The 14,015-nt window shown below is 30.8% G+C and overlaps 2 protein-coding genes and 1 pseudogene across 2 annotated transcripts; 2 read left to right on the top strand and 1 right to left on the bottom strand.

Annotated features, from left to right (window-relative positions):
* Positions 1-746: 746 nt before the first annotated feature.
* Positions 747-1,382, top strand: LOC9320056. The gene has a single exon (XM_021031970.1). The coding sequence runs from the start codon at positions 837-839 to the stop codon at positions 1,185-1,187; it is 351 nt and encodes a 116-aa protein (XP_020887629.1). The 5' UTR covers positions 747-836; the 3' UTR covers positions 1,188-1,382.
* Positions 1,383-6,592: 5,210 nt separating this feature from the next.
* Positions 6,593-9,629, bottom strand: LOC9322104 (casein kinase 1-like protein 5). Its single transcript, XM_002883942.2, has 14 exons — positions 9,255-9,629; positions 9,123-9,163; positions 8,964-9,033; positions 8,727-8,875; positions 8,555-8,650; positions 8,389-8,459; positions 8,245-8,306; positions 8,073-8,136; positions 7,909-7,993; positions 7,659-7,785; positions 7,484-7,566; positions 7,321-7,384; positions 7,146-7,234; positions 6,593-7,053 (listed from the first exon to the last, which is right to left on the bottom strand). Exons 1-14 carry the CDS (start codon positions 9,328-9,330, stop codon positions 6,826-6,828), a joined length of 1,305 nt encoding a protein of 434 aa, XP_002883988.1. The 5' UTR covers positions 9,331-9,629; the 3' UTR covers positions 6,593-6,825.
* A 2,336-nt stretch (positions 9,630-11,965) lies between these two features.
* The window catches only part of LOC110230151, a 4,125-nt pseudogene continuing 2,075 nt past the window's right edge, over positions 11,966-14,015 (top strand).

Below are 14,015 nucleotides of genomic sequence, written 5' to 3'. Positions count from 1 at the left end.
CTATTTTTATTTAAGATTACTATTATTCAAATTAGCAGTTATATATTTCATGTTAATATTTCAATTAAATTCAATATGAAATTCATTTTTACTTCAATTTTCTATCTAAGAAAGACATGTAAATCAATTGAAGTATGGTTTCTGTTTTTATACACTTTAAAGAAATTTTTCTTACTAGAAGAAATCAAGAATATATAATTTTGGATGAAAATTTAAAATAATACTTAGAATACGAAATTATAAAATAACTACAAAATAAAATTATATCTCTAAAAATTATTTTTTAGTTTCCAAAATTTTTTTTTGTTTTTGGACAAAATTTTTCCAAATAAACAAAACAACAACTATATCACTTTTTTGTTAATTTCATTTCTCTTATCAATACATTCTTAAATTTCCAAAATCAAAGGAAATTATAGTCAACAAAAATGATTATCAACTTAACATGGTATGGTTTTCTTCCTTAAGAAATCAGTCAAAAATAATTATTAGGTAATATAACTAAATTTTGCTAAAGAATGCGATCGCTTTATTGTAAATACCTAATTTTGTTACTATCAAAGTTTTTAAAAATGTGTTACCAGACAAAAAAAAATCCATCCTCTTACAAGATTCTTACAAATAAAAAAATGTAAGGTTATTTTGCAAATATACATTTATATTTATTTGAAGTATCAATGTATAAATTGAAACAAAAGATTCTTTCCTTCTCGTAAAAGAAAGAAACAGAAACAAAAACAAAAAAAAAAAAAGAAGTCATTCGTCAACTTTATTACAAAACCCTCTCACACACCAATCCCATCACTTCTTCTTCTTCTTCTGTCTGAGAGTCCAAAATGGAAGACTTCAGATCCAGATCGTACGGTGACGGAAGAACATCAGACCTTCAACAGTATTCAGCTCACCGAAGATCCGACGGTCCAGATTCATTCAGTGGTAACGGTATGCAAGATCTTAGGTCTTACAGTACTTCCTACACAGATTACCCGACCCGGATACCGGAAGACCCGAACCCGAAGAAAGGAAGATCATCTTCATCGTCTTCTTGGGGATTTGTGGATCCAGATTTACAAAGGAAGAAGAGAGTTGTTAGTTACAGAGCTTATACTGTTGAAGGTAAGCTTAAAGGTTCTTTCAGGAAAAGCTTCAAATGGATCAAAGATAAATGCAACAAATTACTTAATTAATCATGTCAAATCTGTTTTATAAGATAATAAACTTTTTTATATTCGATGAGTTTCAATTTTTTTTCTTTTTTTCTTTTTCATTTTTGTGTGTGTTCTTAGCTTGTGATAGTGATTTTGTAACAAACAATAATTAATAGATATGCTCTAAAGGATGTTCTCGAGGATGAGTTAGATTCTTATTCAATTTTTGAGTTATTCTAAATTGATTTTGTGGTAAGCAAGTTAGTAAGTTACAATGTTTTACACATTTTTAAAACGGTGATTATTCATTTCTTTATCATTCAAAACATCCATGAGTTATTATTATCATGTTTTGTAGAAGTAGTTTCGTTTCATAGAGTCATATTATGCGTGTCTAAAATGATAACTTGTTTTATGTGATTATCTTTTTTTTTTTTTCCTCTTATGTGATTATCTTGTAAAAACGATTAATTCAGGTATGTTAAAGAATAAATACATTTTTAATTTGCGATACTCTTCTTTCAGTTTCGATGATTAATTTGCTTATTAATTATGAAATGGCTTTGTTTCATTGTGTCTAAAAGTTATAGTTTAAACTTTAAACGAAACTTTGTTAATTAAGTGAATCCAACGTTTTAACGTTACATGATTAATTATGGGTCATTTTGAAAACTACCCTGTTTTTAAGTTATGCTTTGAAAAATACCCTTTTTCTATTTTTAATGAAAACTACAATCTTTTATATGTAAAATGACAATATGTATTAATTTAAATTTAAAGCTATATTTTAGTAAATCAAAACTAAACTAGAATTTAGAGAAAAAAATTAACTAAATTTGAAATAATATTAATTATATATATATATATATATATACTTTTAATACAAAGCTGCTTTATTAGTTTTATCTATAAAAAATTCAACAAGATAATATCTAAAAATATTATAAATTCTATCCCTTAATATTTGTTATATATTATATAAAATAAAATAATCTCCAACATTCCAAGCACATTTTTCAGCTCAACATATCACCAAACTTTGCTTCTATTCAATAATTTTCTTTGAATTTTTTTTCAAAGTAAACTATATTATTTGTTTCAATAATAATGAATTATCAAAATCTGCACCATAACAATAACATATGACTTAATAAAAATCATAACTTAACATCGGTAGAATGTTGTTATTCATTATTACTTTAAAAGAATATTTAAGATAATAATTTTTTGGAATTTTTAGTTATATTCAGACTTTGTAAAAATTAAATATTTAATTATTACAAATAAATTGAATTGATATTTGAAATATAGATATTATTAATCATTATTAAGATTGATTTTACATATTTAAAAGTAAAAATGAAGAAAAAGGTATTTTTCAAAAGTGTAAACAAAAAGAGGGTATTTTTCCAAATTTACTCATTAATTATCTTATAATAACGTCTTGATTCGTAGCGATTGGCGTGTGGTTGAGAAACACTAATTTTTTGTAAACAAATATCACTTTTTGAAAGGCTATACGTATATGATTTAGAAAATATTGTTTTTATTTACAATGAATTGTGAGTTTGATGAAATGGACTGTGGAGGAAAACAAATAGCAGTCAAACACCGATTAGAACAACTTACGTACGTCTTCTAATCGATATTTTACGGCTATTTATGTTTCCTCAAGAATACTTCAACCTCACATCATTACAAATAAAAATAATATTTCGATCATACTAATTAAATTAATTTTATGACCAAAATAACATAAAAATCATATTCCTTAGAATTTAAATATTAGCGTTTCGGTGATAAAAATCGGGCGCGTACATCCACGCTATTGTTTCTTTTGGTTCGTGTAGTTCCGATCTGAGAAAGCTCATGGAAAGTTCATATTGACGCTTTCACATGACGCGAGGGGAGTCAGTGTTTGTGTGCTATTTGTGCTACGCCGTTGACGGCTCAGTGTTCTCGGCCTACCGGTGAAAGGCTTCCTTTCGCTTGGTCATCAAATGATTCGGCCTTCGCCGTTTGACAACGTGTACCTTCCTCCTTGAAGTTTCATCGTGGAGATTCATCAAAATCGTTGTATCGCTTCATTGATTCTGAAAGCGTCACTGCTTTTGTCGATGTCAATGGACCGATTGAAATTTGGTTCCATGTTTTTTTTTTTTTTTTGCCATGGAACCAAAATATAGGTTTTACTTTATTGTAACTCCTAATCGTTTTTCATTTCTAATGAAATATTTACATTCTTAGCAAAAAATATATATATATATATTAACGTTTCTCTTGGTATTACTAGGCATGATAACAACAAAATAAGTTTAGAATTTTGGGATTTTTCCAGACACAACTCTACAAAATCACGAAAATATGAAATAAGCAAATAAACTTCCACAATTCTACATTATGGGGTTAAAGGATAGTGAAGAAATAAACCTAAAAATGTTTGTATTTTAAAATCTATTCATTTTTTTTTATAAGGATTGAAACTTATAACTTTTTTTAACGTAGGTGTGCGAAGAAATTCTTAGCTAAATTCTAAATATTTTGAAATATCTATCACATGAAAAGTTGTTTTGAATTATGCTATGTTCCTACGCTTATGCGATAAACGATATATTTATTGTTGATTACTGAATTTTGGTTTGCTTATGCGATAAAATGAAGTTATATACGAGTCTCTCTTTCCATTTTTTTTCTATACATAGTTACATACATCTTCCAGCTTATATATATTACGTGACTTTGTTTCTTTGTTGCATCCAATTAAGTACATGTAATGTTTGGGGTTGGTTGTGCCAAAATCTTAATGCCGAACTTTTGAAAATGAAGCCCTACATGTATTAAGAGCTTACGTTGTAATTCTAGGTTTTGAATACGTAAAAATCTCTCCCTCCCGACATAGTGTTTCGTGTTCATGTTTCTAGAAACGAATGCTGACCTTATTTTTTTTCCGCCACTTAGAAATTTTATTCAAGAGATTAAGCCTACCACTGAATACAGACAATTTGCCACACGAAAAGTATTATTTCAGACCCACTAAAAAAGTAACACAACCCGTAAAAGGTTTGTAAGGAAATCCAAAGCAAGCTTATTCTAACTATTGTAGAGTTTACTAAAAAAGATTGAAATGTAGCTTATTAAAGTTTTATTTTGTGCAAGTAACAGAAGGGAGATGATCTTTAGATTGTCACAAAAAAAAACACAATAACTTTAGATTTGATTTTATAAAAGGGGAAAGAGGAGAGTTGCTCAAAGTGGCAACTCTCTAGGTTAGTCTCATTATTTTTATTACATGATTATATATAAGAGACTACACTTGCTTACTGCTTAGATAATCTAGCTAATTACATGGATCGAGTAATAGACTTCTCATAAAAACTCTGTCTTGAGCTTCTTTTGGATCTTCTAATAAGGTTAACAATTATGAACTGTAATAAGGCTAACGAGACACCGAAAACAAACAAATTTCTAACTGTTAGAAAATACAAATTTAGTAATTAATTTTGTCAGACAAATTTGATCGATTAGATTTAAGGTTTTGAAATGTCTATTTATACTAATTAAATTAATTTTAAAAAAGTTAAGGAAAAAAGTTTCAAGATATGAAACAACTAATATTTGGATTTGTTATGAATAATGGGTTATTATGTAGATGTCCATTATAGGTCCATTAAATATTCTAGAAAATTTTATACTAGTTGTTCTCTAAGCTAAAACCCTACTTTTATATCCCTATATATATACTATAACTCATAAATAATACAATAAGAACCATCCCAAAACCTATTGTTTATAACAGATTATCAGCGCGAAGTCCTATCCATCCGAATTAACACAAATCTTCACCGTTTTTGTCCACTTTTGATCTCATCGTCACCGAGGTAAGTAACCTCATGTTTAATAATCAATCGGCTAATGATTTAATATTCTCATGCATCGTCTCTTGTTAGTTGACAAGATCTTATTATATAATCGAGTAGCCGATTTAGTCATAGTCTTGCTTATATAATTTGTTGTTCACATTATAGTTAATAGTTATTTATGGTTTCGATCTTATTGTTTCATACGTTTTGTTATAAGCGATCATATGCAGTCATGATTAATGTTTTATTATTATTTAGTTTGATGAGTTGTTTGTATTTCTTGAGTTGGTCTAGAAGATTAGATTCTTTCCACCGCTTTGAATTATCAATTATAGTTGTTTTATTTAGATCAGTTTGTATACTGTTGAATTATTACTTTAGTATAATAGATCAAGTATTTCATGTTATATTGGTTAATGGTTATTGATCATTGCTTTTACTTTCATTAAGATTTGTTTGTCAATCGTTTTGGCTTTATTAGAATTGTTATAATAATCGGTCACACACTAAGCGTAGTCACATGAGTCAAAGTACCGATTGTTTATGTAATTATATCGTTGCATTAGATCTGTTGATTAACGCTTGAATATCATTATGCGTTATTGGTTCATCAGAGTTTCATATAATATATTGTTTCGTTACTAAAAGCATCTAAGTCTATGTTCGATTTTTTTGGTCAATATAATAGTCATGCTGTAGTAATTAATAAGAAAACAATGTTACTTACGTTTAATCCGTACAGTCTTATTATATGTTGGAATCATAGATCGAATGATACACATACGTCTAGCATGTTGAAATTATTATTTAATTCATCACGTTATTGCTACACGTTTGATACTTTGATTCATAGTTTAGTTATGCTCTTCGGTTATATGCCCATACTTCAATATAAGGAGCTTGTATTGTATGTTTAGTCTTTAACCAAGACCTGATTGTTTATTGCTTCAAAATTTATTTAATATATGATTGCTTAAATTTGTTTTGATAAAAGCTAAAAATTATTTTATGGTAATATCATATATATATATATATATATTTATATCCTTTGATGATTGAAAAAGATTTCAAAGTTTTATTGTGAAAATCGTTTTCAACCTAATAGTGCACATATCTTATGTTACTAGATTTATATAGTTTTATGTCATTTAACTGAAAATTATTTCAACTGAATTTTCCACGGGACTATATCTTTGTTTGATTTTATAGAACTTAATATCTTTGTATATAATGATTTCAGTGAAATATGCCGAACCTTACCAACCTTGCATTTGATATTTCGGGAGAGAATTACTTGTCTTGGGTGTTGGATGCGGAAATGTACCTGGATTCAGAAGAACTTGGGGAGACAATCAAAGAAGGAAATAGGGAAGCAAATAAGGATAAAGCGAAAGCTATGATATTCTTTTCTCACCATCTCCATGAAGATTTTAAGAATGAATACGTAACCATGAAAGATCCACAAGTTCTTGGCGGTTAGGTATTCAGTCTTAAGATCCTCATGGAGATAGTGACGAAGGAATATCATAGCTTTCGCTTTGTCCTTATTATTACCCCCTGTTGGATTTTATATCATTCCGCAAATATTATCAGAGAGGAAGGATATCTTAAAAATTCGAAAAAGTTTCTCTATACAATGGAGGAGACAAATGAATATTTGAAGAATCATAGTTTAAGCACTTTGGTTTGGTATAATAAATCTATATCTCTCTCTCTTATATATCAATTCTCTAGCTGTGTAATAGCCTTTCTTCAGAAGAATCATAGACAACGTCACTGAGTGAATACCGGTTTTGTTTTATAGCTTCTTGTATGAATCAATCAGAGAGCTTTGCTTTGGGTTCTACATCGTCTCCATTTAATTGCGGCGTTGCTGCTGTCTCATCACCTGCATTGTTATTGATCCGTAAGCCATCAATGCCTTTGAGTGCGGTTTCATAGTTTGCATTGTCACTCCCTCCACTGAATGGTTCACGACTGCTTGTGTCCACAACTCGTCTTGATGATGATCCTTCTGATCGACCCAAGTTCAAGGATCCAGGTAGCTGAGATATCAGTGAAGCACAATGAATGTCCTGAACTCCTGATTCAAAAAAGGTACCCGGAAGAAAGAAAACAAGCATGACAAGAAACTTACCAGCTTATCCTTTGCAATTGCAGATTCATTTACATTCTTGTCTTTCTGCTTCATGGTAAAATCCGGATTTGTTCTCTGATTTGGGACATCTATGGCAGACAAAAACGCCCTTAGTATATACAAAACTATGTGACTACATTTCCTAAAGAAGGATAATAAGCACTCAAAAATATACCTGGAAGCTTCTCAGAATTGCCGACCGCAGGGTTTAATCCAGAACTAGTTCCAACACCACCATCCTGAAAAAAAAAACATAAAAGATCTTGCATTAATCATCTTTGTATGTACAGTATATGTATCATGAATGGGATAAAAACTTTAAAGTATCAAGAGTGTACATGGGGACGAGGTTGAGGGTTTCCAGATTGTGATTGCTGATACTTGTACACTGTCCAGTCAAACACGAAATCAAACTGAAAACCTGGGACAAACAAATACTCATTTGGTGTCAATAGATGTTTCTGTATGAACTTTATAGCCTGAGAGGAGGAAGATAGAGAGAAAATGAATGACCTTCACGAATAAAAAGGTTGCGGAATAGTCTCTTCAAATATGCATAGTCTGGCTTATCATCAAACCTAAGTGAGCGGCAGTAATGGAAGTAGGATGCAAACTCTGTTGGATGACCTCTGCATAACGTCTGCAAAGACACTGATGCAAAGTTAGAGTGCTATCTATAATCAACCTTCTCTAGTTCATAACAATTTCTTAGTACATGGACTCGTATAAGTTTCTACATGTACACCATATAAGAAGAACTTACTTCGATGGAAGTTGAAACCTTCTTTTCACTGATCTTATCATATTTCTGTTTCTTGTTCCCAGCTTTCAGTCCCTGCCATGGGAGACTACAAGAAAATACGATATAAGAGATGGATTGGGAGACAAGAAGCGGGATAGAAAGAAAGGTTACTCAATGACTCTCACCTTCCCTTGAGAAAATACATGAGGATGTAACCAAGTGATTCTATATCATCCCTCCGACTTTGCTCTGCCAAGTGTATAATGTGCAGATGAACAGAAGATTAAAATATGAAAAAGTAGACCGTGAAAGAGAGAACAAGATCCGCAATTATCAGGAGGGTTTATAGAAAGCTACCGATCCCTAGGTGAGTGTTCAAGCTGGCATACCTCGGAGTCCCAATTAGACTTTTATTCTCCCTGAACGATTACACGTAAAATGTTTGTACAAATAAACCCGAAGTCAGAAAAAATCTAAATATCACATCCAAAACCTTGTTACCTGTATGGGATATGTCTATGAGTTGAGCTGTCTCTATATTTCTTAGCCAAGCCATAGTCTATGATGTAGACCTAGAGAAAGCGAACACATATAAGTCATACAATAGTGAGACCCCAAAATCAAAGCAAAAAACAAATCCAACTGAGAGTTTATAAAGTAAGAAAACCTGATTTGCACGCCTCCCTAAACCCATGAGAAAATTATCAGGCTTTATATCACGATGAAGATACGACTTAGAATGAATGAACTCGAGACGATTTATCTGACACAAGGAGTTAGTAAACAAGTTGGTAAGAGAGTTGCATTAACAATGACAATGCATCAACCAAAAGCATTACCATTTGATCAGCAAGCATAAGAACTGTCTTCAAGCTAAACTTCCTATGGCAATAACCAAACAGATCTTCAAGGCTAGGACCAAGCAAATCCATCACTAAGACATTGTAATCCCCCTCAACACCATACCATTTCATATTTGGAATCCCAGCTACATTAACAAACATGCACAAGAAATGAATAACCAATGAGAATTCAATAAAAACAGAGATAAAATTGAGAAACATTTCATAGCATACTTCCACCCTGAAGAACTCTATATATCCTCGACTCATACGACAATTGCGGATGCGCAGTCTTCACACTTTCCTGCACACACAAACAAAAAAAAAACTCAACTTTTCATGATCCAAGATTGAGACTTTGACTTCAATTTGAAGAGATGATGAAACACTCACAAGCTTAATAGCAACTTCTTCGTTAGTCTGAACATCAGTTCCTGAAATCACAAGAGTCTCATCTTTGATCATAATCTAATTTGCAAAAGTAATTGACATTTGTATAGAGAGAGAGAGAGGGGAGGAACGAACCAAGGTAAATCTCTCCGAATGAGCCGCTTCCAATTTTGCGGCCAAGACGGAACTTATTCCCGACACGAGGTTCCATACCCAATTGGAAAAACCCTAACTTTTGTGGTTTTATGATCTACTACGTCGAGCGAATTTCCCGATTTCTCATGCGAAGGAGAGTGAAGTGCGATGATAAAAACTAGGGTTTTGCGAAGAAGAGGGGAAGAATCGAGTAGGTTGAAATTGGAAGTGAGTAGGTGAGGAAATTAGGGAGATTCCATGGAGTTTTGGTTAAGCAAGATGATGAAGAAGAAGAAGAAGAAAAGCTGCGTGTGTGTGTTTGTTGCTTTTGGTCTTTTTCATTTCTTTCTTCTCTTTTCTCATTTTATTAAATATATATTTTCATTCTAGCAAAAATAACATAAAAATAAGATATTTCTTTGAAATTTTGTAAGGTTCTTTTGTTTTTACATGTTCCTAAATTCGTATATTTTGAAGGTTAAGAAATCTGTCCTCAAAATGTTTATTATATATGTTCGAGACAGCTCAAAAATTTGATATAAGTAAAACCTCTATAAATTAATAATGTTGGGACCATTATATTTTATTAATTTATAGTGATATTAATTTATCTATAAATTAATAAATATTAATTTATACCGTAAATTAATATTTATTAATTTATATAAAATTTTGTTTTAATTGTGATTTTTAAAAAAAAAAAAATACGAGCTAAAGCAATATGATTTAAATAAGATTAATGTTTTGGATGTTATAAATTTTATAGTTTTAGCCTTAAACACTTAATATTTCGAAGAAAAATAATTTCTTTTAAAAATAAATAACAACGATTATAGAATTTATATATACAAACGATATACACAAATTAAAATTCACAAATAGTGACATCCATTGTTGTATTCTAAAAACATATATGACTATTAAAACAAAAATTATGCATATTCAAAATTTGAAAACTTACAAAAAATTTTAGATATTTTTATGAAAAACACTAAAACTATTATATATATATATATATATATATGTGCAAATTTACATTATTATTAATTTATGATATTATTGAGACTATATTTTTACATAGAAACTTCAAAATACTTATTATCTTATTATCTTATCGAAATAAGTTAATTTTTACACTGGTCCGACTCGGGACCAGCCAAATTTATCAATTTATCGTGTTTATTAATTTATCGAGTATTAATTTATAGAGGTTCTACTGTAGTAGTTCTGAGTCCACTACTCCTTGAACCTATGTGGGTCTTGTATATAGCAGAACATATTTTTATACTCTGAAAATCCTGTCACACGGAGAAAAACATGATTCTCCATCTTGGATGCATTTGATAGTCCAAACATCGTTGATGCTAGCTAATGCCAGACGTGATTAACCAAAAGGATGATAAGCATAAGGAACCAAGAAGACGATCGGAATTCTCTAAGTACATGTACAACAAAGACACTGATGAGCCAATATTATGACGCAGGAAGTTGTATCAATATTATTACTTTTTCGACTAGTGAAAAGCCAATAACCAGGCTTGTAGTATTAAGTGTGGGGTTTATAACTTGGAAGTTTCTTAAAGAGTCTCGTCTATGTAAATTTAGTTAGAAATACTGTACAAACCAATTGCATACATAACCGGAGATAATTGTCCTAGTCTAGTAATTAATGACCTTAAACAGTAACGGATACATATATTAGATCATGTAAATGCTTTAGAAACCACAACATATAATATTAGTTTCGTCTCAAGCGTCACTCGATCCGGCGACCTCTAAGCTTCGCCTAGGATCTTTATAAGTTGAGCTAACGACACTTGGTCATGTAAATGCTTTTGGTGGTTATGTTGCGTGTACTTACTTGATATCCTTTGATTGGCTTGCAATTCTATACCAGAGAAAACTCGAATGGTATCAAAACAACTTTTACCATTTTTCTATGTATTCATCTAGAATAAATTTTGAGTTTTGAGATCTGAAAAAAAATTTGACGATAATTTAATGCTCTATATACATAAATTACGATTTTTAGTGCTTCAGTTGAAATTCGTAGGACTAAATAATCATTTTTCCCTAAACTAACAAAGTAGCCATCCCACTACATGTTTCCCATCAGCTTTGCTTACTATAGTGTGCTTGAGACACTTATTCTACTACATGTGACTTCCAGTCGTGATCTCAGACTAATATGGGTTAGCCTCAATGCAACATTCCATATTTACCAAGAGAAGTGGGCTTAGTGGTAATTAGATGTCCCTGACCGGATTCAAACACTAATTCATGTTGTGTTTGTAGGAACTTACCAACCATATTAGCTTTCTACATTTATTTGAGTTCGAACAAGTGTGGGGACGGTTTCTATCGTATGATGTAGATGAACGCATAATTGTTATGTTGCAGGTTGCTAGGGGAAATAGTTGAGGTGGTGCGTTCATCGATTTATGCATTTGACATTATGCGGATCATAGCACACCTTTCATGAAAAAGTTAGAAGAAACTTCTTAGAAAAAGCTGCTTTCTAGAAAGACATATTATAATGACACAATTAGCAAGAGTAAAATGACTTTTTTCACCCCAACAATTTGCCAGCGGCCTTTTTAACCCAAACTCCGATCTACTGCTTTTTCTACCTAAACCAACACAAAATTCGAATTGCTAATCTAACCTTTATGAAAATTAGCCGATTTCAACATATCTAAAAATGGTGTTACATGGCGTTAACTGTTTTTGAGTCCGTAGAGTGTGGAGTAGAAGATATTGAACATCCTTGTGATTGGGGGATCTATTGCTCTTATGAAGAGCCAATTGGAAATCTTGAACAACTTAGAGATATGTTGAAATCGGCTAATCTTCATAAAGGTCAGGTTGGCAATTTGAATTAAGCAGAGGGTCGGAGTTTAGGTTGGAAAAGGCGCAGGCAAATAGTTGGGGTTGATAAAGGCTGTTTCTCCAACTAGCAAGTGATATCTTACTCTTCCGCTCATGAATCACTTTCTCAACTCTCTGCAAATCTTGAAGTTTATAAATTGTTGACTTGAGAAATTTTAGAGCTAAAACAATTAATAAAATACTGGTTTTTGATTTGTTCTAATACGAAGTTTGAGTGACTCATGACAATGCGTCAGTCTAAATTTAACATTTTAACAACTATTATGCATGAGAACTGTCTTCAAGCTAAATTTCTTATTGCAATAACTAAACAGATCTTCAAAGCTAGGACAAAGCAAATCCATAACCAAGACATTGTAGCCCCCTTTGACATCGTACTATTTTATGTTTGGAATTAAGCTACATTAACAAAAAGACACGGGAAGATTGAATAACCACAAACAAACTGTAACCAATGTGAGTTCAAAAACATTTCATACTTCCACCATGGAGAAGTACACTTTCCTACACAAAGAAACAATAAATAAATAAAACCAGCTAAGTTTTTCTTGATTAACAAAAGTGGGACTTTAACTTCAATTTTAATAGATCAACAAAGTTTGAAACACACTCACCTTCAGTTTATATTATCCATGTCCAAGAGTGCGGCTAGGTAAGTAACGTGAGAGGAGCAAGCGGAGAGGCATGTATGCTGATCTATGAAGGAATATTATGCTCAATCTCCTACGGCAACAAGGAGGATCGATCTCCAACATAGTCCATAATTTCCTTAAAAAAGGCATATTTCAATAAAGAAATAACAATCGAATTATATCAGATTCCAAGATCCATATCATCTCCCAAACAAAAACACTTGCTAATTTATTTAAAACAAATCTGCAATAATTTTGCAAATTTGCACATACAGTATAATCATCATAAGTTTAGTGGCGGAACAAGAAATTTTTGTTTATATGGTCGTATATATATATATATATATATAGTTAATTTTAGATAACTTGTTATATATATTAGACCTAAAATATTTCATATTTCATCTTTCAAATTAAATATACTAGCATTCTTTTTTTTTTGTTCTATCAAGTTTTTTTATCATTAAAATATTATTTTGCCAAAATATATAATATATATTATGGAGTTTGATTAGTTTGTTGTGTTTATCTTAATTCATAACCTTCACAAAAAATAAATTTTAATTTTTTTTTGAAAAGAATGTAGATGTAGATGAAAAAACAGGATATGTCTAAAAAGAAGAAAAAATTAAGGGAGACTCACAAAAATGCCCCTTTTTCAATACCCCTTTTCAAAAATGCCCCCTATGGATGTCCATTTTTAAAAATACCCCTTTTATGTACAAAATGACTAAATTACCCTTCTTTTAATAAAAGATATCATAAATATATAAGGAAATATAACAAAATTAGGTCCACAAAATACAAAATATTTTTTGGCGGGAAAAGTGATCCCCCAATTTTTCCCGCCAAAACACTTGTAAAAATTTGTAAAACCTTTAAAATACCTTGTAAAATTTTCCCGTAAAATTTTTTCCCGCCAAAAAATTTTCCCGCCAAAAAATTTTTTTTGCGGGAAAAGTGATTCCGCAATTTTTTTGGCGTTAAATTTTTGGCGGGAAAATTTTTCCCGCCAAAAATTTACAAGGTATTTTAAAGGTTTTTTACAAGGTATTTATAAGGTTTTACAATGTATTTTAAAAGGTTTTACAACGTATTTACAAGGTATTTATAAGATATTATAAGATTTTACAAGCTATTTTATAAGGTTTTTACAAGTTATAAGGTTTTACAAGTTTTTTATAAGGTTTTACAAGTTATAAATACCTTATAAAACCTTAAAAGTACCTTGTAAAACCTT

Source organism: Arabidopsis lyrata (assembly GCF_000004255.2).
Source record: "Arabidopsis lyrata subsp. lyrata unplaced genomic scaffold ARALYscaffold_3, whole genome shotgun sequence".
NCBI lineage: Eukaryota > Viridiplantae > Streptophyta > Magnoliopsida > Brassicales > Brassicaceae > Arabidopsis > Arabidopsis lyrata.
The sequence above is the reverse complement of the archived record's forward strand: the minus strand, read 5'-3'. Positions and strand labels throughout refer to the sequence as shown.

Coding starts and splice junctions, on each gene's coding strand:
- LOC9320056 (XM_021031970.1), top strand. CDS start 837: ATGGAAGACTTCAGATCCAGATCGTACGGTGACGGAAGAACATCAGAC.
- LOC9322104 (XM_002883942.2), bottom strand. CDS start 9,330: ATGGAACCTCGTGTCGGGAATAAGTTCCGTCTTGGCCGCAAAATTGGA. Junction 9,164..9,254: donor ATTCGGAGAGATTTACCTTG/GTTCGTTCCTCC, acceptor TTGTGATTTCAG/GAACTGATGTTCAGACTAAC. Junction 8,307..8,388: donor CATAGACATATCCCATACAG/GTAACAAGGTTT, acceptor GTAATCGTTCAG/GGAGAATAAAAGTCTAATTG.